At 52.1% G+C, this 24,159-nt stretch overlaps 7 protein-coding genes across 7 annotated transcripts; 3 read left to right on the forward strand and 4 right to left on the reverse strand.

The window, feature by feature from the left end:
• Window positions 1-188: 188 nt before the first annotated feature.
• Window positions 189-1,905, forward strand: ACET3X_008314 (uncharacterized protein; the record flags this gene model as incomplete). The annotated part of the gene is made up of 4 exons (XM_069454474.1): window positions 189-290; window positions 386-872; window positions 923-1,674; window positions 1,726-1,905. The coding sequence occupies 4 exons, from the start codon at window positions 189-191 to the stop codon at window positions 1,903-1,905; spliced, it is 1,521 nt and encodes a 506-aa protein (XP_069303916.1).
• Window positions 1,906-3,700: 1,795 nt separating this feature from the next.
• ACET3X_008315 (uncharacterized protein) lies at window positions 3,701-5,077 on the reverse strand (the record flags this gene model as incomplete). Its single annotated transcript, XM_069454475.1, has 3 exons — window positions 3,701-3,761; window positions 3,812-4,122; window positions 4,196-5,077. 3 exons carry the CDS (start codon window positions 5,075-5,077, stop codon window positions 3,701-3,703), a joined length of 1,254 nt encoding a protein of 417 aa, XP_069303917.1.
• Window positions 5,078-5,251: 174 nt separating this feature from the next.
• ACET3X_008316 (uncharacterized protein) lies at window positions 5,252-5,597 on the reverse strand (the record flags this gene model as incomplete). Its single annotated transcript, XM_069454476.1, has 2 exons — window positions 5,252-5,291; window positions 5,371-5,597. The coding sequence occupies 2 exons, from the start codon at window positions 5,595-5,597 to the stop codon at window positions 5,252-5,254; spliced, it is 267 nt and encodes an 88-aa protein (XP_069303918.1).
• Window positions 5,598-5,879: 282 nt separating this feature from the next.
• Window positions 5,880-7,583, reverse strand: ACET3X_008317 (uncharacterized protein; the record flags this gene model as incomplete). The annotated part of the gene is made up of 5 exons (XM_069454477.1): window positions 5,880-5,910; window positions 5,962-6,131; window positions 6,181-6,377; window positions 6,429-7,396; window positions 7,447-7,583. The coding sequence occupies 5 exons, from the start codon at window positions 7,581-7,583 to the stop codon at window positions 5,880-5,882; spliced, it is 1,503 nt and encodes a 500-aa protein (XP_069303919.1).
• Window positions 7,584-9,531: 1,948 nt separating this feature from the next.
• On the forward strand, window positions 9,532-14,819 carry ACET3X_008318 (uncharacterized protein; the record flags this gene model as incomplete). The annotated part of the gene is made up of 2 exons (XM_069454478.1): window positions 9,532-13,461; window positions 13,512-14,819. 2 exons carry the CDS (start codon window positions 9,532-9,534, stop codon window positions 14,817-14,819), a joined length of 5,238 nt encoding a protein of 1,745 aa, XP_069303920.1.
• A 761-nt stretch (window positions 14,820-15,580) lies between these two features.
• Window positions 15,581-18,836, reverse strand: ACET3X_008319 (uncharacterized protein; the record flags this gene model as incomplete). The annotated part of the gene is made up of 4 exons (XM_069454479.1): window positions 15,581-15,751; window positions 15,814-18,291; window positions 18,331-18,596; window positions 18,647-18,836. 4 exons carry the CDS (start codon window positions 18,834-18,836, stop codon window positions 15,581-15,583), a joined length of 3,105 nt encoding a protein of 1,034 aa, XP_069303921.1.
• A 610-nt stretch (window positions 18,837-19,446) lies between these two features.
• ACET3X_008320 (uncharacterized protein) lies at window positions 19,447-23,944 on the forward strand (the record flags this gene model as incomplete). Its single annotated transcript, XM_069454480.1, has 3 exons — window positions 19,447-19,608; window positions 19,664-22,061; window positions 22,665-23,944. The coding sequence occupies 3 exons, from the start codon at window positions 19,447-19,449 to the stop codon at window positions 23,942-23,944; spliced, it is 3,840 nt and encodes a 1,279-aa protein (XP_069303922.1).
• Window positions 23,945-24,159: the final 215 nt, after the last annotated feature.

Here is a 24,159-nt window from a genome sequence, read left to right on the forward strand (position 1 = left end):
TTGCGCACAGCCATGGGAGTCGCCGTCGGTGTGCTGTTAAATGTTTGGAGCTAGGCTGGGAGAGTCGACCTTCTGCAGGGGGGAAACGCAACCCCGGTGGGCGTTCGCTTAGATTCACCGCCGTTAAAGCCTCCCAGATCCCAACACGTTTGTTTCCCATCTTGCAAAATTGCTCAGCAGTGCGCAAGATGAGCAGCAATACCTCCGAGGAGAACTTTGAGTGGGTTGAGACGCCGCCGGCGCCCTCGCCCACGACGCCCGCCTTCGACTGCGGCGTCAAGACGACTTCGGTGAGTTGTTGCATCTGGACAATTCAATGACCGACCCCGCCAGCGATTGAGCATCAACACAAAGAGCTAGCACGCTGACATTCAATGTCCAACAGTATCCGACCATTGCGAACGCCCCCCTGCCTGCAGAAGGTTCCGGCCGTGACTCGTTCAACAACTATGCCCTCATCTCGCTGCTGGTTGGCATCCCCGCCTACATCACCTGGAGCTGGGGTATGGGCTTCAAGACATGGGTTTTCCTGGCCCTCGTCCTGTTCCTTCCTATTCTAGGACCCTTCTGGTGGCTCACCTCTGAGTTTGCACCTCGCAAGAACGAGAAGGCCAAACTTCCCGGCAAGCCCATTGAGCACTACCTCAAGTTCACCAAGGCCGAGGACCGCGACGCATACTACGGCAAGAAGCAGATCCCCATTGAGACGTTCCAGGAGAAGTACTTTGACGGCGAGGTGGAGCTCAATGGCGACATGCTCGAGATTCTCGAATGGCGCCACGACTGGTCCAAGCCCCGCTTCACTCTCGGACTGATCAAGCACTTCCTCTTTGGCATGATTCCGGAAATGATTGTCCACTCCAAGTCTCAGGGTTGGTGCTCTGACTATTCGCAAATTGCACAAATGCTGACCCGACCTTAGACGAAGAACAGGTCCGCGACCACTACGACCGCGGCGACGACTTCTACGGCTGGTTCCTCGGTCCGCGTATGATCTACACCTCTGGTATCATCTCCGACATCAACACCGAAGAGAGTCTCGAGCAGCTCCAGGACAACAAGATGGCAATCGTCTGTGAAAAGATCGGACTCAAGAAGGGCGAGAAAATGCTCGATATTGGTTGCGGATGGGGTACGCTTACCAAGTTCGCCTCGGTCAACTACGGCGCTCACGCTACTGGTGTTACTCTCGGTCGCAACCAGACTGCCTGGGGCAACAACGGCCTCAGGAAGGCGGGTATCGAAGAAGACCAATCCAGGATTCTTTGCATGGACTACCGTGACATCCCTCTCCCTCCTGGTGGCTACAACAAGATTACCTGTCTCGAAATGGCTGAGCACGTCGGTGTCCGCCACCTGGGCGGCTTCTTCCGTCAGGTCTACGATATGCTCGATGATGACGGTGTCTTCTTCCTCCAGATTGCTGGTCTCCGTAAAGCTTGGCAATTTGAGGACTTTACCTGGGGTCTCTTCATGAACAAATACGTCTTCCCTGGTGCCGATGCTTCTACTCCTCTGGGTTTTGTTATTGACACACTTGAGGGTGCTGGTTTTGAGGTTAAGATGGTTGACACCATCGGTGTGCACTACTCTGCCACTCTCTGGAGGTGGTACCGCAACTGGCTCGCCAACAAGGAAAAGGTTGTTGCCAAGTACGGAATCCGATGGTTCAAGGTAAGAACAGTTTTCTTGTCCTCTTGTCGCTAGATGTTAACCACCCGCCAGATCTGGGAATACTTCCTCGCCTACTCTACGATTGCCTCCCGCCAGGGAACTGCCACTTGCTTCCAGATTACCTGCGTCAAGAACCTCAATGCTGTCCACCGTATTGACGGCATCAACACCCAGTTCAGTCTGTCTGCTGCTCTCGCTGCTAGCAGGGCCAAGCTTTCCAAAGCGCAGTAAGCGTTCTGGAGAAAGATGTTTCCTGTATATCACTTAGCATCGAATTCAAGATTGAAGCAAGAAAGCACGTAAGATGGTAGTCGGAATCTACAAGGGAGAGACATGGGGGCTTCAAGTCAAGGAATGAAGCAGGAAATCATGTTCACCAAATTAAGGTCACCAGTAGCATTGGCCGTTGATCTTATAAAGCCTACTGTGTCTTGTGAAGCGTTGATGGTCATGAGACTAGGAACATGTATGAATTGATGATGTATCCGAGAAAGCATAGAAGATTCTTACGCATCTTACCGACTCTGACATGCAACCTGCTCATAAAACAGTCGAAGTGCAAGGACAATTGGTTCTGCACTGAATGGTAGTCTGGTGTAAGAAGCTTTGTAGCCGCTTTTCCAAAGGCACCAAACATGTCCAATTACTCATGTTCTCCACTCGGTTCTGCATGCTTTCCCGACGATGCCTTTGCCTTGGCTCATAGTCCCCACTATGCACCGATGCCGACAGCCGAGGGCATTGGGCAAATTTCTCTGCGTTTCTGAACGCATACAGCCAATGACAATGCTGATTGATAGATTTTGTAACTCTTTTGTCAAGTCAGCCAATTGAAGCCTGGTAACCACAATATATATGCTAAGATTTCGGAAAATTTCATCAAAACAGATCACCAAGGGTAAGCTTCAATACACCCACACCTTCAATATACCAGCTAACAGCCCTATCGTGGTATGGTCTAGTGGTATGACGTCGCGTTGTGGCTGGCGGACAACTTAGCTTGTCCTGATCCAGATCCGCGCCAGCCTGGGTTCGAGTACGTTCTCCCACATTGAGTCGGTTTACTGAGACATTGTTACTAACAACATGTCTGTAGTTCCCAGTACCGCCAATTTGCGACACTTCTTTTTTGCCTCTTTCTGTATCATGTGGTACACGATGCTTCTTTTTGTTTCTAGTCTTCTGGCTAACATGGTTAAGAGTCGCTTTTTGGGTCCTTTCTTTTGGCGGTGATGCCTCTCCTGCATTGCTCATGACATACAACCGTACTTTGGCCTGACAACTTCGACGAAGCGTTGTGTGATATACTCGAAACGGGCTTCTTTCCACCTGGTTGAATACCTAACGTGTAGTATGTACAGTATGCGTTCATCTGAGACCACGGAGGCCTCTACTACTTCTAAGTTTATTTTGTTCTTCAGTATTCGGCTGTTCTTGGTTGCAGAGTAACCAAGTAGAAGATTGTACATTTGTGCGTCTGCTCATTTCCTGCCTTATGTGTGTGAAACATACACTATTTGTCAGAAGCGGCTGATGAATTTCAATACACTTCCGAGGTTTGTTTCGGTCGTAAATGCGGCTCTTGTGTGGTTTTGCGTAGAAAAATGTCGTTTCATCCTACTTTGGCAACATCCACTGGAAGAGCTATGTTCACTTACAGGAGAGAAAGCACCGGACGCATAAGATTTCTCCCAACACGTCCCATTTCATAAAGACACACTATCTCTACATGTACAGGGCTTTGTATTCATCCAGACCTCTGGACAGATCATTCACCTATATAACTATGGAGTACGGATTAGAGTAATAGTCCAGAGAGAATTCTGGTATGGGATCTTCGCCGTGATACTAAGATCAGCATACACTAATGAATGATAAACTCAGAGTTCAGAGGCGCCCAACGCAGCATTGATAGATTGAATTCCTGCCAGACGCCCCAGATCATCCGCAGAACCTATCCAGTAAGCCAGCACTGTAGTTGTGCGATATCGTCCAATGCAATCCCTCAAGTGTCTCTACATGTTTTTTATTCACCAACAAACATCACCTCTTCCATCCACTCTCCTCCAGCACAGCCAGCCTCCTCCCTATACTCCCGAAGCAAACGCAACTGCAAAATAGGACACTGCCAACCCACGTAACAACAGCTAGGTTCTCGTAGCTGACCATGCCAGCGAACAGCTCTGGTGTAACAACTGGCGCTGGTGCTCCTTTTGTGTGTGTGTGACTACCCATAGATGGGACTTGTGTGGCGTTTGTGGTGGCTGGGAGAGAGGGTGAGGGAAGAACGTCTGGATTGGAAAGGAATATGAAGGACGTGAGAATCGACGTGACGGTAAGTGAGACAGAGAGGCCGGGCTTCGAGCGATCGAGTATGTACCAGAGGGCAGGGTTCACGAGGGCGAGAGTCAGGGTCAGTTGCAGCGTTGATTGCCAGGGGAGACGACGCTGGGAAGGACAGTGTTAGTTGATGTCGATGTATAAAACAAAGCAAAGAAGGAGTCGGACGTTAGAGACTTACAATGGCGAATGCAATCCCTACAAAGGCTGCCACACTCCTCACGACATCGTTGATCTGCTCACTAATGGGTGAATCATGTGTCTCCGCCTCCTTGTCTTGCGTCTGGCTCTCTTTCCGCTGCGCATCCCATACGAGATCAACGTACGGTAGCAAACTCCCTAGAGCAACGCCGAACAGTCCCCAAGACGCGAGGTATGCCTGGCTCTTGCGATCGACACCTTCAACGTGTACAGCTGCCAGTTGCCTCGTCTCGTGAAGATGCGAGACAATGACGCCGTAGACGATCCCGAAGACATACAGCGCTACAAGCTTCCCTATGATCACAGAGTATTTCCATGCGCCGCGGCGCGGTTGTTTGATTGAGCGACTCCTTTGTCTTCCTTCGGCTGTGCCTATATTTGACCCTTTCCTGGCCTGACTCTTGAGGCTCAGTCCGCCGTCAGGACTCCCGATACCGGTATCCCAGGGCTGAAAGCCCATAGCAGTGTGTGCAGGTGTCTCGGCACCAGTGCCCCAAGGCGTTTCCGCCGTGCTCAACTCGCCAGCTGTGCTGCCACCCGTCTCATCGTATATGCCGGACAGGGTGCTACTCGTCATGTTCAAGTAGCTCTTGTTCCGCCGCCGAGGCCCCTTCTCCCTCTCCTGGTCGTCCGAGTCGTCATCGCGCGAGTTGAATGTTCCCAGCAAGCGAGCGTTTAGCTGAGCGAGGAAGTCGGACGATCTCCGGTTCTCGGTCGCGCTCGGGGGCGTGGATTGCGAAAAGGCGTGTGTGGGCGAATCGGCCGTGTCGTAGCTGTTGGATTCGAAGTTGCGACGCGGGATGGGGCGGTAAATGTGCAGCGGAGGTGGTGCCGCGTTCGCTTTCGAAGGGTCTTCTTCCATAGCCGTCGCGCTCCAGTTCCGACCGCGGGCAGGGTTCCGCAGACTTTATGGTGGCAGTGTGCAGCTGCAATCGAGGCGTGCAATTACAATAAAGGATAAAAGTGAATATGAACAGCGAGCGTCAAGAAGGAAAGAAAACAAGTTCGCAGCACAAACAGAGCTGCGTAATTCGTATCACTGTTGCGGTGTTTGGAATGGAAACGCAAGTTGAACTCTAGCACCGTGTCAGTGCACGTGAACCTTTAAGTGCTCGGCCTTATACAAGCATAATTACTGGAGCCTCGCAAACATACCTCGTATAGGCAATCAAACCAAATACTGTGAGCGGAGAAATCGTACGAATGCGCAGTGAGGGGACCATCATGCACATGTAGGCTAGCACGCTGATCCGACGCTGTTGGGCCATGCTCCCGCATGTGTCACTGAATATGGCTTTCATGTGAAGATCGGCCAACTTTCCGCCTGTGGATCCGCTGTCATCCGCATTCTCAACATTTCCAGTGGATCGATCGTGTTTCATTATATGCGGCTACCCTGAGCTGTAGAACGTACTGATACACAAGACGCTCGCTCTCGAGTGACGCTAAACCACTGCTGTTGTGACTTCTAGATGGTGTCCAAAACACAGCTGCGAGAAAACCCACTTTTGATGCCCTTCTCCAAGCACAACCGACTCCGGCAGGAAAATGCTGAGGAACCAAATGCACGTGTTTTGCCGTCATACGCCCCACGTCTACGTCGTCCCGTCATAAAGATTGTCGTTCCATCCCTTGTGGGCTACCCCGCTACTCTCTGTCCCCGCTCAGTCGACGATGGGTTGAAGGATGTTACCGCTAAAAGACTTGTGAGCTCGTGCATGCAATCAAATATGACGTGCAACTTACGCTACGATGTTGGCCCAACCGATGAGACGCCAGTGCTTCTCGATACGTCGAGATAGGGCGACCTTCTCACCAATCTCTGTGCATGCGGGCGAAGTGAGGGATAGACGAGCAGCGTCAGCCTTGACAGCCACAACCTTGGCACCAGTTGCAGTTGATCCGATGTTGACCATCTTTGCGATTGTTAGCCGTGTTCTGCATACAGACCAGATCGAGACATACCAAAACTTCATTCTTTGCAAGCTTGGCCACCTTGGCCTGCTTGCCGTCTGCAGTCTTGACACCGAGCAATCTCCGGAGAAGGAAGTAGTTGACTTCGAGTTCAGTGTAGATGTTGGGGAGATGTCCACGGAGACCGAGGACGAAACCGACGAGACGATCCGCACGACACAGAGTAGGGTCAACGCGTGTACCGACACCTAGAATGTGTTAATTGAGGACTTGGTGATGCTGCGACGAAGGTTACATACCAATCAGTCCTCCCGGAACGGCGAATTTCAAGTCGTTGTGCTCAGCGAATAGAGACACTACTCTCGAGAAGATGGGCTTGCACTGGATCTTTCCAGCGCTGTCCTTTGAGACGATACCAGGCCTGATCTCAATCTCATCTCCCAGCTTTAGTACACCAGTCAGGATACTGCCACCAGCAACACCGCCCTTGAGCTCATCGATTTCAGCACCAGGCTTATTGACATCGAAGGATCGAATGACAATCATGTGCGGCTTTGCGGAGAAGTCTCGTACTGGAACGGGGATCTTGCTAATGAGGTGCTCGTTGATGGCATCAATGTTGAACTTGAGCTGGGCGGAGATGGGGATGATAGGCGAGCCATCGGCAACAGTTCCTCGGATGAACTTTAGGATAGACTCGTAATGCGACGCAGCGCTGTCTTCCCGCATCAGATCGACCTTGTTTTGGAGGATGATGATGTGGTTGAGCTTCATGATCTCGATGGCAGCAAGATGTTCACTCGTCTGCGGTTGCGGGCAAGATTCGTTTCCAGCGATCAAGAGCAGTGCAGCGTCCATGACGGCAGCGCCTGACAACATAGTGCTCATGAGAATGTCGTGGCCAGGGCAGTCGACGAAAGAGACGTGGCGCTTCAGTCTGTATTTGCCCTCGCATCCTTCGCGTTCGCAGGCTGGGTCGACCTCCTTGTCGCTCTTGTATGACCGGTAGCATGTTGGGCGCGGGCACTCTGGGTTATCGCATTGGTAGATCTTCGCGTTGGCGTAACCGAGCTTGATGGTAATATTCCTCTCTAGTTCGTTCTTGAAACGGACGGTCTGCACACCGGAGATGGCTTTGACCACAGTACTCTTTCCGTGGGCGACGTGGCCAATGGTTCCGATGTTGATGGTAGCTTGGCGGGAAATGATCTCAGGCGACAGCGGGTTGAGCGTGGTGAGGTCCAGTGTGCTTGGGTCTGGTTGTTCGCTTGTGCGCGTTAGCCATCTGGCGTAGAGCCTCGTATGTTCAACACCTACGGAAGCTCTGGGCGTTGCACGGGCGCCACGGGCTCCCGGCCCTTCTTCATCGCGGACTTTGGCTTCGTCTCCTCAATGTCCTCCTGCTCGGACACGCTCTCATCATCGCGGTGGTCGTGGTCGGACTCGGACTCCATGCTGGGCAACGTGCTCCGAGGATTGGGAATGCGGCAGGTAGTTGGATTCTAGAGTGTCGGTGGTGGTTGAGAGATGGGATTCGTCTATCGTAGTGTTGCCTTTGTGGAGACTGGCGGCTGGCAACTTTCGAGTGTAAATCCCACACAAAGTGACTCAAACCCAGATTCGGAACAGCCCACCTGTGGCGGGGCTGCGCACAGCGTCCAAGCGCCCGCGGCGAAAGGTTCTGCCGGTCTTTTGAACAAAATCTCACTCGCCGCCGTCCCGTCCTTTCCTCTTCATTGAACAACGCAAAAAAATTGCACACTCACGAAAAGCATTTTCTTTGGAGAGACCCGTCGTCTACGGATGGTGTGAGGTTTCCATGAGAACGAAAACCGTCTGTGAAGTGGAGAGGAATACTTTGGCTGATCTTGGGTGCGGTTTCTCCCTGCTTTTGCAGTGGGAGAGAGCGCAATGATTGGTCGTACATTACATGTTTGCGTGACGTTCTTGATGTGTTGCGAGGCCGACTTGACAACGTTACCCTCGGGCATACCCAGTTGTTGTTGATGACTGTGTACATGGCATCGTTGGCTGCATACAGCTCGATTCCGCTCAAGAGCGGCTTTATCCTATGCAGAGATGCACATGCACGCTTATCGCATGTTAAAAGCAAGCTCTTCTACCACGCAGCCGTTCGCAACAGCACATAGTAGGAACCCCCGAGAAAGCTCGTCATAACAAAGACGCACAAGTCATCAATGTTGCATAGAGAATGTTGCTAGACATTATTCAATTCCTCCTCGAAGATACTCTGGCCAGTGGGACCAGGAACAGAGTTTTTCTTCCCTGGATGGGGACACATGTCTTGGCTTGATACCCTGTAAAGTAATATCTGAAAGATGCGAAACTTGAATTAGCAACTACTGTACCTGCAACACGCCCGTCACCCAAAACAAGTGGATCACGTATCTTATCGGAGCATTTTTGTATTCTTTTTGATGTACTCATAGGTCTCTTGTATTCTTGGCGCCGCAAGTGTCCTAAATCCCACCGACACTTCTTGTTCAGCCTTCTACGCGTACGTAAGAAGAAGATGTAATCGTGTTAGTCTTTTAGTTGTCACATCTGCATGTAAAAGCTTGTGTGTTGTGATGCACCCTCTGGAAATCGGACGTGAATGGATCCATGCATCCATGCATCCATGCCCTTCTGCTTCTGTTTGGGACTAGCTTCCTTTGTGCCACGTGGAAATCCCATCACCACGGCCGGTATACATGACTCTGAATGCCATTGAAGGATGGCAATGGAACAATGGTGCACACGGAACCATCTTAGGTCAGCTGCATCTACAGATCGACCTACCCCTGGATATGTAAAACACGGCTATCCTTGGAAGGAAGTTTAGCACGACCCGCTAGTGCTGGTAGAGGCTACGGGCTGGGGAAGCGGGATGCTACTATCCCATGCCCATCAAGAAGCACGGATGGATAGGCAGGCCGTGAGAGAGCCTGCGGATCATTGAACCCTGGCCCAAACTACCAGGACAGTGTACATTGAGCACATTGAGCACATGGACATGTGTCTGCTGGGCTGCAAAGGCCAGGCCCTCGCCGCGAGCCGCCCCATCGAGAGCGGCGCCGGTATCCCGCTTCCTAGCTGCATGTTGACGACGGAGGTTAGATGGACCGTGTGGGCTCCAGTTGTTGATCTGACACAGACAGTTCAGAACCTCTCACAAGCGCGCCGTATCGGGGACCAGCCCGCTTGCTTTTCAGGCTGAAACATATCAACTCGTCGACTCGGGGCACCACTGGCCTCGACACCGTCATTGGCCCAGGCGCCTTGTAATCGAGAGCAGCCGAGTGTGAGTTGGCAGCCCTTGTTGGTCGAGATTGGACCACCTCTTCCTACGACGTTGGCGCTGCCTTGCTTTTGCGCCCTTGCGCCCGCCGACTATGGAATATGGATTCTGATCAAGCGCATGAATATGCATTCGACCCCGGCCTCTCTGTTTCACACTGGCTGCAGTCGACTGAGCTCGACGATGCCGACCAAGATCCGGGGACCTCGCCCGAGCACTACTACTCCGCCTATACCACGACCGAGCACACAGCACCTCCTTCACCGCAACGCGGCATCGACATGCCCGCAGCGCGGCCGCGGCAGCCCATGACGAACGGCGCGCGCACAACACCCAAAGCGACCCCGAGGTCTGCTTCTGGTCCTGCATCCCCGCCTGCAGCGACTCGCACCTCCCCCCAAGTCTCCAACAAGGTCCGCGCCCTGGCCGAGCGGTTCGAGCAGTCGCCCGGAGGCAGCTCGACGGCCTCTTCGCCTGCCGTGCGCTCGAGATCCAGGACACCGAGCCGGGCTGGGGCACACGACTCGGCCGCCAGACGTGCGAATGCGTCCATTTCGTCGACGGCATCCGCTGCACGCCCGAGCAAAGAGGCCTCGTACGGCCCGCACAAGTTCAACAACCTGAAGCCGCGAGACCGGCCACAGCCCGCCCCATCAACTGCCCGAACTGCGCGGAGGACAAACGGCAGCAGGAGCAGCATCGACCACCACGTCTCGTCAACGTCAACGTCGACGCCCAAGAAGGTGACGTCGCCAAATCGGGCACCAGCACCAGGCGGGAGGCAGCTGTTTGGCGAAGTGCTAACGGGGCAGGATGCCTTGTCGCCAGGCTTTGGAATCCCTGGTTTCGACAGCCCGCACGGAGACACTGCACAACCCTCGACCTCGTTCAGTAGCTCGCACCATGGACGGTCCGCCAGCACGGTGACAGCAGCCTTGGCCGACGACGCGCAGCCCACACCACGTCCACAGGCACAAGCACAGGCACAGGCACATGCGCAAGAACAAACTAGAGCACGGTCGCCCCAACGGCACACGCCACGTTCGAGGATCCCAGTAGCGACACGGCGTTTGAGTGCCGGCTCAGACTCCAACTCGTCGACACGGTCCGTCAAATACACACCAACCCGTGCAATGAACCACAGCAACCGCGCCTCGCCGACGAGAATGGACAGGGTTCTGGCTGCGGCCGCCGTCACTCCAGTCTCCTCCCGGGGCACAGACCAGTCAACGCTCCCCGCATCAGCTTACCGTGGATATCGCGAGAGAGGGAAGTCACCACTGGGAGCCAGGAGCGGACCCAGTGTTTCCGCTGTCGTCAATGCCCCGCCTCCGCCAACGTCGCCTCGTCTGCGCAACTCGAGAGAAAGACAGCCGCTCCAGCCCTCGCCCGCATCCCGCTCGACGAGTACCGGCCCCCATGGTGAGCAGGAATACTTCCCGCTTGCAAGCAGCTTCGACCCCCCACAAGAGCAACCCGCAGGACTTTCTGACGTTACCGAGACGGAGCAAGCCCATGATATCCGTGCGCAGACGCAGCGCACTTCACGGGATGAGCGTTCGTCACCCTCGTCAGAGCAACAGCATCTGAGCCTTCAGACGTCTAACTTGTCCGTACCACTTCTCGAGCAACCGGCGTCAGCTGTGACCGACTTTGACGAATCGCCCGTACTGGGGCTACCCGGAAGCTTCGTTCTTACGCCGCCGACCGCGCATCCGGACCTGGAGCACCAGCTGTTGCAGCCACACGTTTTCCACCCTCCGCCGCAGAGGCCTGCTCCGCAATCGCCTGAGATGGAGAAGTCGGAGCTAGGTGTCAGAGAATCAATACCAATCATGCTCAGCGAGGAGCCGCCATCGGAGCCCTGGGAGGAGGACGTGGAGAGCTTCAGCGCCGGCCTTCAGGCTTTGTCGTACGGGTACAAGCCCGATCAAGCACACGACGTGAGAGATATGCCATCCATGTCTCGACACGATACCAAAGGATCGCCAGGAGATTCGCTTCCTAAGCGGGACACGTTGTATCCGGACGATTCCGCCAGCATTGCTCCCTACCGAGCACTTGGATCACTGACGCTGAACAGTGAAACCTACAGTGTTGTAAACTCAGTCTTGAACATGTACCATCAATCACCAGTCATTTCCCCGGAGTTAGCATCGATATCGAGAGAAAGGGTGCAGCAGGTCTCGCCCGTTATCGCACAGCACAAAGATTGGGCATCGAAAGAGTCTACAGAATCATATCTCGCTCGTCTGCTGAGTGATGCTAATGGTTCAAAGCACGACAAGGCGAGGCGAGAGCCCGAGAGAGCAGTATCTCCATTGTGTACAGATTCATACACACCGCAGCTACAGCAAGGCACACCAGAATCACATGTTGGAGGCACAGCGATCATCTATTCTTCTTCGCGACGCTATTCACGAGAATCGGCCGGCTCTACTACCACAACCATTCAGGAAGATGCGTCTCATTCTGGCAGCTCTTCCGGCGACCCTTCTCATAATGCGCTATCACGAACGTCAACGGATGAGCACAAATCAGTTGCAGCCAACCGCATTGAACTTCCACAACTTGCATGGACCAATGGCGGTCTTGGACTTGACTTACAGCACAGCATGCCGCATTCACTTCCAGCGCCTCCCCGTCCCAACTACTCACCACCGCCTCCCCCTGTGAACCCGTCCATTGATCAACATCTCTCCTCTCGACCTAATCCCTACAACTCTACGCCACAACATCAACAGCTTTCACGACCCATGCTCAAGGACGACAAATTCGAAATGCACCCCGCTCGGTCACGTACTCCGGTCCTTCACGTTCACGAACAAAGTCTCGAGGACCGGTATGGTACTCCACAACCTATCGAATCTACTGTGGATGTGCCATGTGAAGCCGAGCAAGGCGAAAACGGTCAGCCTGACCCTGCCAAGCAAGCTCTGATAAAGCGATATCGCACTTTGCAAGAGCTTCTTCATACCGAGCATCAGTTCTGCATAGACATGATGATCGCACACAACATCTTCGAAGCAACTGCATCGAATCTGATGAGTGAGAAGGAAAAGAGATTGCTCTTCAGCAATTGCAAAGAACTAGAAAAGTTCTCTCTGTCGCTGTTTCGTGCCTTCAAAAAGGCCGCGAAGCCTATTGTCAACTACGAGATATCACCCCCAACCGGTCCCTGGAACCGTGACTCCTCTGACGGCAAATCTTATGATTCCGGAGAATCGCCAATGCATGCTCGGCGGCCATCTGAGGACTCTCCGGATCAGTTCGAGAATTGCACTCTGGAGAACGATCGATTGACCACGATTGGCCAGGTTTTCCTGGACAATAAGGAAAAGATGGAGCGGCTCTACACGACATATTTCCTTAATCAAGACAATGCTAGCGCTTACATCAAAAAGAACCACGGTAATGAGACCCTATCTGGATGGGTGGCTGCTTGCTTTGAGCAGGTAGAAAATATGACTCAGGCCTGGGACTTGGACTCTTTGTTGTTGAAGCCGTGTCAGCGCCTGTTGAAGTATCCGCTGATTCTTCAGTCCTTGCAAGAAATCACAGATCCGGACCATCCTGATTTACCGAAAATCAAAGAAGCTCATGAAGAACTGAGAGCAATGAGTCAGCGTATTAACCAGGCCAAGGCACGTTCTGATACCTTCCGCGCTGCCGCCTCTGAAGGCAAGAAGGAGAAGAAAAGCGGTCTGGGCAAGACTTTTGTCAAGGCCTTCATACCCAAGGTCGATAAGAGCAAGGCATATGACGAAGCCGACAAGACCTTCAAAGACCAAGACTACAAGTCAAAAGAGCAGAAGTTCGGAGGACACTTCTTCCAGCTCCAGATTGTTATTCGTGATTTCGAACAGTACCTTGACTCGATTACGGAGCATTACCTTCAGCTCAATATTGTGTTTTTGGGTTTCATCACCGTCTGCGAGGTGGCGCCATCTGTGTACCCGGAAATCGAGAGTACATGGCGAAAATGGGCAATGGCTCATTTCGAGCTGCAGAACAAGGCATTGGAGGAGCACGTAAGGTACCCCAAGATTGTACCACTAATATCCGGCTGACCATGTCACAGAAAGCTGCCGTTCGAAGCCGCGTTTTGAAGCCTGTGGGCGACCTCTGGGAGATGTGGGTTTCTTATCAGAAGACCATCGAGCAACGCAAGAAATATCTGCTATACTACGTCAAGCACAAGCAAGCCCTCGACCGTGGGGAAAAGATTGATCCCGACGTAGAGGAGTCTTCCAAAAAGTTCAGTACGATAAACGACACTCTCAAGCATGAGTTACCTCTTCTCTACGAAAGAACAAAGAGCCTCATGCGCACGCTCATGACTCTGTTCATGTGTTTGCAAAAGGACTGGTACAAGACTTGCTCGAAGAAGATCCTTCCGCTACTTGAGAGCGAGCCCCAGCACACGACATCCCTTCGTTACGACCTCGAGTCGTACGTGGAACGCTTCCACTCAGATTACAAACCGCTGCAGGATTCGGCAAACAGGATGGGCATCATCAACCGGAATCTCCTGGTTGACATTTCCAACATGACGTCTCCCGTTCCGACACTCTCTTCCGATGGTGGTGCCTCGTCACGCAACTCATCGTCGCGTCGTACTGAGTCCATTGGGAGCGAGGCATCAATGCTCGATTCAAAGACCCGCAACAGTGGTGGTTATGCACCTCGATCACATCCACGAAGTCTTGACAACCCGCCGCGGTCTTCCCCTGCAGGGCCAGCGTATCCTTCTCTCTACCCACCCAACACATCAGGTCGTTCTGGACCTGGACCTACATCGTTACGGGAAGCCCGTGCACTCAGCCCTACATCTGACAATAGTGACGCCACTATAGTCCGCAGAGAGCGACGCAATACCGGTCCCTCTCGTAACAACCATAATTACATGGGTCTCGACGGCGCGGTAGACATCGAGCACTCACCGCTGAGCATTAACGCATTCGATTTCCCACCCCAACTTGGTCCATCCTTCCTCTCACCTTCGCAACCAGCTGTCCACACTTTCTCCGCGCCCACCTCTCAGCCAGCATCACTACCGGGATCTACTCGTGCATCTGGCGTCTTCAACTCAGCACTGCCAATGTCGGATTCTCCTGCGCGTGGTAGCGTTGAAGACCTCCCCACTACACCTGCGGATACCGATGAGCCAGAGGTACTCTTCTTAGCGGCCAGCCTCTTCGAATTCAACATTGCTCATGATCGCCGTGAAGGCGGAATTCCATATCTCGTGTACGTACCGGGCGAGATTTTCGATGTTATTGGTATGAAGGGTGAGCTATGGCTCGCGCGGAATCAAGACGATCAAACAAAGACAGTAGGATGGATTTGGGAAAAGCACTTTGCGCGCATTTTACCCGAAGATGCATAGTTCGGCTTCCAGCAGTCGGTTCACTACGAGGACCATAATTTGCTCAACTCGGATTTAGTTGGGGGCGTTTTCGGCGAATATGCCACCGACTTAGTGGCGTTGCGTGTGTGCGTTTCTCGTCCGTTCTGGTTTCTTTCCTTTTGTGATTCCCCAAATCCCTCCTTCTTACCATTTGGAATTTCGACCGAATTCACTTCTACCTTGACATTCTCCGAGTACGCAAAATCTACGACCACGGCTGCCCAGGGCGGGAGGCATTGCTGGCGTCTACCCTTTTGAAACCTAACTTCCTTGTATGTATTTACGGGAGAGATGATTTACACCACCTTTTGGGGCATTTTGTTCAATCTGGCACGATTGTTGTGAGATTTGGTTGTATTTGGGAATGCGCTTTTTGTTGATTCTTGTTTGGGGAAGGACTTTTCGCCGCACTAGTGTATGAGTATGACTATTGAGAGGACCTCGAATAGAGAATAGTTCAGTGTTGTTGCATCTACTACTTGCCGCAGACAGTGAGCATCTTTGGGTGATATATCGATTGGATGAACTAGCCGAAGAGTTGGCAAGAATTCTTGTCGCATTAGACTCAAAGTATCTACTGTGTCTCCCTGCAACGAGTCAAGCAGATAGAAAACTATGCACACCTCTACCTAGAATATGTCGTACAACTTATCGAGAAGAGGCCATTTTGTAGAGAGAAGGCAACACAAAATCTACATTCATCTAGTGTTAAGCATGAATCTCACGGTAGCCTCTAAAACCTACTCCTCCATTTCCGACCCACTTTCAGAACCATCTTCGCTACCTGACATATCTTCGTCGTCCTCCTCCTCATCGTCCTCTTCGCCCTCAAGACCGTATGCGTCCTGGAAGTCAGCTAGCTGCTTGATCTTAATCTTGAAGCCCACGTCTTCAAAGTCTTTCTTGAGACCCTGTACAGAAAAGTAAGCATCGTTTCAAAGCAGGAGATAAAGGTAGATGAGGAAGGACTTACATCAGTCATGATACCACCACACGTTACGACTAGATCCGCCTTCTCAGGTACGAACACGCCAGCTACAATCTCGTTCAAAATCTTCCTAACGTCTTCCTCAGTCACCTTGCGCACCTCACGAAGCGCCCACTCTTGCCAATCCTTGCCAACACCACGCGTGACAAGATCAATAAAGGAGCTCCTGGCAGCATCGACAATAGTAGCGCGCTCATCGACAAAGTCGCGCACAATACTAGAAATGGCACCTTCGAGGGCCAGCTTCTCAAACTTCTGCGTACCATCACCGTACTCCTTGATGACAGTCTTTGCTTTGTTGTACGCGGCAAATACGTTGGGGGATTTGGAAATGCGGAACTTGAGTAGTCCTGTCTCGGGATCACGGAAAAAGTTACTGCCGTATGCGAGACCTGTGCCACGGATTGACTGCCACATCGGGCCCTCCACCGCATCGAGATAGGCCAGTGCGACCATGAGTGGCGGAAGTTGAGCGTTTGTGTACCCCTTTGGTCCTTTGGATGTGAGGACTGCAAAAGAAGAGTCGATGGGCATAGGGATTATGTAGTGTGTACCACCTGGGTTGCGGCCGATATCTGATAGGAGTGCATTGCGATCATCGATCGGGTTTACAGTCGGCTTTGGGCCGGGCTTGAAAGCATCAGTGAGATGTCTGAAGGTGGATACTGGGTTTGGCAGAGTCTCGAGATTGGCGGTCACGAGAATGCGCATGTTGGAAAAGGTCAATAGGTGCTTGCGCAAGGCGTCGAGCTTGTCGAGAACCTGTTGAGGCTCCGTCTTGAGCAATTTCAGGATGCGCTTTAGGTAGAGACCTTTGACTAATGTTCCAGTTGCGCGAACGGCTGACGCAGCATCGTAGTGAATCATACGATCGACTGCGAAGCTCATCGAGTTACCGTCGCGCTTCTCTTCTGGTACGTCCGCTAGCATCTTCTTGACTGCAGAGATGATACGCTCAGTGTCAAACACTGAGTCAACAAGCATTGACCTGAGCCATAAGACAACCGTCTCGAACTTTTCAGCCTCAGCAACGAAGGGAATGTAAATCATCTCAGAACTTCCAATGTCGGTACCGCGGTCCATGGAGTATTCAATCGTATCTTGCTCAAGCTTGGTGATGACCTCTTCAAACTCGATGCGTTTTCCATCCTTCATGATAGGAGTAGCGAAGAAGTTGGTGAGATATACGCCGAGCAGAGGCTTGAGTTCCGTTGGTAGCGAGGCGGTCCCAAGCGCTAAGCCGAAGTGCACGAAAGAGGTTGGGATGTGTTCGAAGTGGATGAACAATGGGAGATCGTTCTCATCTTTGTCGACAATCTGCTGGATATTGTTCTCTGAGGTACCCAGCTTCTTTGCTAGTCCAGAGCGTGCTGTAATGGTCTCGTAGAAGTGGATAGACTCAGTGCTCGGAACCCGAACACCGGCAATGATCTCTTCTGGGATGGGCTTGTCGTTCTCCTCTTGGGCTTCCTTGAGCTTCTGCGCCAGGTTCTTCAGTCCCTCTTCACCTAGCTTTTCTCGCTGTGCCTTGACTCGTGCAACTTCGTCTGCTTTAATCTTGTCTGACAATGCCTTTGAGGGTTTACCGAGAATGGAAACGTGATGAGCATCTACCATCCACTTGATCAGATACGCTCGCCACTCCTCCTCAGTCCAGTTTTCCAAAGTATCGAATACGTCAAGAGTTGCCATGGCATCTTCAAGGTGGGTTCCATTCCGGTCACCGAAGACGTGGTCTTTGATTATCGGATCTTTGTATTCATCCATACCGATCTCGGACATGTATCGAGTTTGACGCTTGAAACGGTGGAGACAGTCTTTAAGATAGCTCATATCAAGCGGCTTGGAAGTGTGTTCTTTGAGGACTTCGAAAAAACGTTTCTCTGCATCCGCCAGCTTATCTGTCTCTACTGATGACAGGGTCCACCAAATGATCATGTCGGTATGCCCTTTGCACCAAAAGTAGACCATGCTTGCAAGGTGTTCCTTCTCGACAAGCGTATTTACCAGGACCGAAACAGATGAACCAGCAAGATAGTTGAGCAGGGTGTTGATGGCAGTCTCTCCCAGATCGTCGATGGTCTTGGGCCCTAGGAAGGCGATCTGAACCTCACCCGTTGATTCGTCCTCTTCTGGAAACTCGACTGTGTCAACAATGGTTTTGCTCAGCGGTGGAGTCTGCTTTGATTCAACCCATGGACGCTTAAAGGGCGCATCGTAAGCCGGTACGCGATCAATGACCTGGTCCTCGAACTTGTCCAGTACTTGCAGAAGATTTGGGTGATCGACCTCTCCGATGAGCACGAGTCGTATGTTCTTAGGTTGGTACATGTCTCGATGGAATTGGCGGATGCGCTCTGCGGTAGAGACTCGTAGGTTCTCCATGAGTCCACCTGTCTCCATGCGGAAACCGTCACCTTCAGGGTAGAGGAGGCGGCGCATCTGAAGATCCATCAGGTCGCCCTGTAGGTTTTGACGTCCTTGCATTTCAGAGTAGACAACACCTGCATCTTCTCCTTTGCCATCGACGTGATGGACCTCAGTGTAGCAACCGGCATCGGTAAGCGTAGGTACAATGAGATGATCCAGGTAAATAGGCAGCAGCTGAGCGAAACCTTCCCAGCCTGCAGTTGACAGAGTATAGACTGTTTCGGAGACATCTGTCCATGCATTCGTGTCGGAATATGATCGAGTGGCAATTTTGTCTAGTACGCCTTTGAAGGGATATCTCCGTGAGCCCATGAAGCAGAGATGCTCAAGGGTATGCGCTACGTCAGTTAGTAAAGAGCTGTGGAGTAAGAGTCAAAAAAGAACTCACGTGCGCCCGAATCGTCGTGAATCTCGGTAGCTACTGCAAAGTTTCCATACACTTTCGGGCCCTTGCGATCAACTACGACTACTCGAAGACCGGTTCGCTGCGATTCGTACTGAGTGAAAGTGGCATCAGCATAGTTTGCTTTGAACTGTTGCAGCTTCTTGAAATGCGACTCATGCTGCATTGACCCCATGGTGTCGGGTCTGAAGGAGAGCGGCAAATTTGGAACGAGGTTGCTGAAATAGTCTTCGTCGTTGCTCAGGCTACAGGCACAGGCCGCTTTGTCCGAATTGGTACTACCATTGTTGTGTTAGCTGACTTGTCGTACATAGCCGATACATGCTTGCCTTCAGGGTGCGATGCTAGCGCCTAAAACTAGATGTTTAGTTTAACGGGAAAACTCGAGACTCACGAGAGGATAAGAAGAAGTATGGATAGCAGAGAGCTAGTCCGGAGGCACAAGGAAAGAAGAAATGGTGGAGAGCAAGGACTGGAAGATGGAAGCCGCCCAGTAACAATGCTGCGACGTCGCCTAGATGCTGCTATGGCGGATAAACCAAGGAGCCCTGACTCCGATTTGTCTTCTGTGATTGTCTTCAAACGCACATGTGCCAGGTTCTTCGGTCAAGCACACGGCTTACCCGTGGCGGGGTAAGTGTGGCGGGGCAGGGACGCATCAGTTGACGTCGCTTGGACGTCCGTGCAGCTTCAACGTTGGTGCTGCAACGTTGCGGCTGCCCTGCGAATCAACCCGCCCTTGTGCTTTTGTCGATATCGACATGTCAATCGCCCCGTGATTCCAAATGCCTTCGCAAGTCTCGGACGATCAGCTAGGCGATGCGCTGCTCCAGTCAGCCGAACATGGCGCGTTTCCCCAGGACGAACAGGTCGCGTCTGCAACCGTACCTCCCAGCGCGCTTCCCAAGCTGTTAGAGGTCGTCGCCAAGGCACGAGAAGACACAAAGGTGGGTGAAGCCACACGGACCGTCTATATCTGGCGGCGCTGACTTTCAGTGCCAGAACGAAGTACGCAAACTCTCGACAGAAGCCGCACCAGATGTCGATGGCTGGATAGCACAGGCACGCAAGCTGCAGGACGATATCAAACGCTCGCAAGAAACGGCCAAGGATATTGTCAAACAAGCCGAAGCTGGGAAAGAAAACACCGCTCGCGTCCAGGATGCTGCAAGCAAGGTCAGCCTGCTGCATACCGAGATTGCATACAATGAGAGCTTGGCACAAGCTGTGGAGCAGCTGAGAGACATCTCGTCTCTGCTCGACTCCGCCCAGGATGCGGCTGTACGTGGCCATGTCATGCACGCTATACAAACATTGGAGGACGCAGATGGCGCTTTCCAGAGACTGGGCCCCTTCACCACCACGAGGGTAGTGGGTGTGCTGAAGAACAAAGAAGAGCAGCTGAAAAAAGCCATCGTAGAAACCGTGACCGAGTCATGGAACGGATTGATCTCGGTCGACAACACTAACCACAGAATCGCACTGCATCAGTCCATCGAACGCGAGGCCAAGGTCGACATCAATACAACCACCGAAGCGCTTACAAAACTGGGGCTTCTTGATAGCTTCGTCACCCGCCTCAGCCGTGATCTTGACAGAGTCATCATCTTTCCTCGCCTTGCCATGGGTGCCGACCGCGTCGTGTCCGCATTTGAAATCCAGGAGGACGTCATCCAACGTGCTGGTTCAGTCAACGACGGCAAGGTAAAAGCTACCTTGGAGGATATCCACTTGCTCGCCGAGTATCTGAGCACGCGCCTGCCGCCTAGCATTGCTGTTCCACTATCATCCAAAGTTATCCCGATCATCGCTTCTCGTCTGATCTCGAACTTGCTTTTGCCTGTCGTGCCATTATCCACAGAGGGAGTCCCGCACTTTCAAGAGTCACTCTCTTACGTCTTGGGCTTGGTGGAGTATCTTGATGAGCTAGGCTGGTCTGGCCAGAGCCGTCTAGCTGAATGGGTGGATAAGTCTGCCGAGATATGGCTTGCTAAACAAAAAGAGGATGCGATCGCCCGAGTGCAAACGATGTTCCCGAAGACTGTGGAAGAAAAGAAAACGGTTGAAAGAGTCGAGACGCAAGTCGTTTCAAAAGGCGATGCGCTGCATGCTGGAAACGAACAAGAAGACGACTGGGCTGCTGACTGGGACGAGGAAGGAGAGGTCACGGAAGAGAAGAAAGACACAGTCGAAGATGAAGAAGAAGAAGAAGAAGAAGACATGAGCGCTTGGGGTGTGGATGAAGACGTGGTTGGTGATGAGTTGAAAGAGCAAGAGACCAAGCAAAAGCCAGCTGATGCAGAGGATGCAGATGATTGGGGCGCAGATTGGGATGATGAGACTTCTGCCAAACCTGCTGCAACACCAAAGCCTGCAGTAACCATACCAGAGCACCCACAAACAAACGGAAAACCTGCTTCTCAAAAACAAATGGTTAATCAGGAGGTCACACTCCGGGAAACATATACAGTAACGGCGATTCCGGATGCGATCATGGATATCATCTTGCAGGTCACTGCAGAGGTGGAGACGCTGAACTCCCCCGAACTCGTCAAGTCCGCGATTGCACCCGCAAGTGGAGGCCTGTACACCATCCCTAGCCTCCTTCTTGCAATGTACCGAGCTACTGCTGTTTCGCATTACTCCAAAGATGTAGCGAGTAATATGCTCATCTACAACGATTGCCAGCGGCTGTCAGATCGTTTACGTCTTTTCATTCAAGACCAGGCCGAGAGAGATAAAACATCAACGTTGCCACAGCATTTGCAGCCGTCTAAACGCCTCAAGCCACTGCTCGAGTCTGATATCAAGTCTATAGACGGATTTGGAAAGCGTGCGTATGGACGCGAGATGGAGTCACAAAGACAGATCATCAGAGATCATCTTGAAGATGCGCAGGGCTTTCAAGGCTGTACTAACGTTCCCTTTGCTACGGTCTGTGATGACGCTATCGCCACGACTATCGACCGCATAGGTGATGTGAAGCGACAATGGCAGAATATCCTCTCTCACAGCGCTCTGCTCCAATCACTAGGCTCGTTGGTATCAACTGCTCTTACCAAGTTCGTCACCGATGTCGAGGACATGTCAGATATTGCAGAAGACGAGTCGAGAAAACTGCACGGATACTGCGTGTCACTCGCTACCCTGGCCCAGCATTTCCAATCTGAAGATGGCAATGGCGAGACGAGAGATATGGTCGGCATCTATACGCCCAATTGGTTCAAGTTCCAATACCTGAGCGAGATACTGGACAGCAGCCTTGCAGATATCAAATACTTCTGGACAGACGGTGAGCTAAAGTTGGAGATGGAAGCTGAAGAGGTTGTTGGCTTGATTGAGGCGCTGTTCGCGCCTAGCGACCATCGGAGGAGAGCTATTGCGGAAATTAGGAGGACCAGTATGACTTGATGAGATGATATACCCATGAATGGAGCAGAGATGTGCTTTCTTGAGCAAGTTCATGTTATTCTAGATATGGGATGGCCCAAGTATACAAGAACTTTTCTTCATAAATCTCAAAGTAATGTATGATCTTCAGATGAACACAGCAAAACCTGAATCAGTTTGATAGCTGTAAATGTGAAGTCACACATGAGCGGAGGTTTACGAACGCCGACTGGCTGGCTCTTATCGCGCTAACCGCATTCGAAAAAAAGTTCGAGATCCCAAAATTTCCAAAGCTTCACAACTTCAACACCAACCAACATACATCTCCAAGCCTGCCAACGTCATGGATGTCGACGCAACAGAAACCAAGGTGCAGATACGTCTTACGACACGCGATGATAGCCTACAGATTTCGGAGGAGCCGAACATTCTGTTAGTTCAGACATGTAAGTAGAACTGTCGCAAGCTTAGTCGCTTGTCGCGGCTTTGTATTGTCTGCTGCAATACGTTCGCGCATGCATGGTGAGCCGTCGCGACTATAGTTCCGTCATTCCGTCTTCGTATTGCCTTTGTAGCTTCTTTGATACTGTGGCTAACGCAAACGCGCCGCCAGCTCTTACACGACACAAGCTTTCAACACTTGTGAACGAACTTCTGCACCGCGATGACGACAGTCGCATACCGTTCGACATCCTGATCAACGGCGAATTTCTCCGGACCACAATCGACGAATTTCTCACGAAGAATGGTATCAATGCCGAATCGACGCTGGACGTTGAGTACACAAGGGCTTTGGTGCCACCACTGAACGTCACGAGCTTTGAACACGATGATTGGGTCTCTGCTATAGATGTTCTGTCAGGAGTGCAAAGCGGGCAAGAGAGAATACTGAGCGCGAGCTACGACGGGTTAGTAAGAGTGTGGAACACTTCAGGCGATGTTTTGGCGACTTCTGAGGCTCCCAACAATGGTGGTCGCATCACGAGCTTGAAGACGGCCAAGTGGCTGTCGGAAAAGAAGATGGTGGCTGCAGGTTTGGACAATACTGTTCGCGTCTACAAGTACGATGATGACGCGCGAACCATTACAACAGCTCTCGAGCTGTTCAATCACCGCTGGGGTGTAGAAGACGTCGCGGTTCATGGCCCGTCCAGCCGAATCCTTTCCGCCTCTTCGGATACCACTATTTCGCTCTTCTCAAGCAATGCGAAAGAAAATCCAGTCGCACCGCCAAACTTCCTGCCAAGCTCAAATGCTGCCTCCAACAAGCGACAAAAGCTCTCAAAGCCCGATCGCACGGTTCCTGCTCGTGGCGCTCTGGCTACATTTAGCGGTCACAGTTCGCCGGTATCTAGCGTCATATTCAAGCCGGACGATGCCACAGTCGCCTACTCAGCATCTCACGACCATACGCTCAAGACCTGGGATTTGCCTACCCAGTCGTGTGTTGATACCCGAACGACTGGTCACTCGCTTCTTTCTCTCTGCGCAATTCCTTCCCGAAATCTGCTTGCAACCGGTACCTCAGCACGACACATCACGTTGATCGACCCCCGCGCGTCCGCCACGCAGATCAGCGTCATGACACTTCGAGGCCACAAGAACGGTGTTGTTTCCTTGGACACCGACCCTTCGTCTGAATACAACTTAGCCTCTGCTTCGCACGACGGGACGGTTCAGATCTGGGACCTCAGGAATGTCAGTACAGGTGGACAGGTTGGAGAGGGGATGACTGGAGAGAGTGTATACACGATTTACAGGCAGGGACGCGATACTGCCAAGAGCCATGGTGAGGGCGCCAAGGTCTTCAGCGTACGGTGGGATCGTACGGTGGGTATTGTGTCGGGTGGTGAGGATAAGCGGGTGCAGATCAACCGCGCCCTTGGTTCATAAGGGTTGGAGGTCCTCGCCGGTAGAAATGCTGTTACGAGGGTGTTCAGGCGCATATTGCAGATACCATTTTGGCTCGGGAAAAGTGTAGTTTCAATTCTAGAGCGCATTGCCCTTTGTCAAACTCTGACTTGACGCTGGTAATGCTTCTGCAGTTGAGATGAGCCGCGCAGACTTTCATGCTCTTGTGCAATGCAGTGCTTTTCCCATATGTATAG

Source organism: Alternaria dauci, chromosome 8 (genome assembly GCF_042100115.1).
Source record: "Alternaria dauci strain A2016 chromosome 8, whole genome shotgun sequence".
Lineage (NCBI taxonomy): Eukaryota > Fungi > Ascomycota > Dothideomycetes > Pleosporales > Pleosporaceae > Alternaria > Alternaria dauci.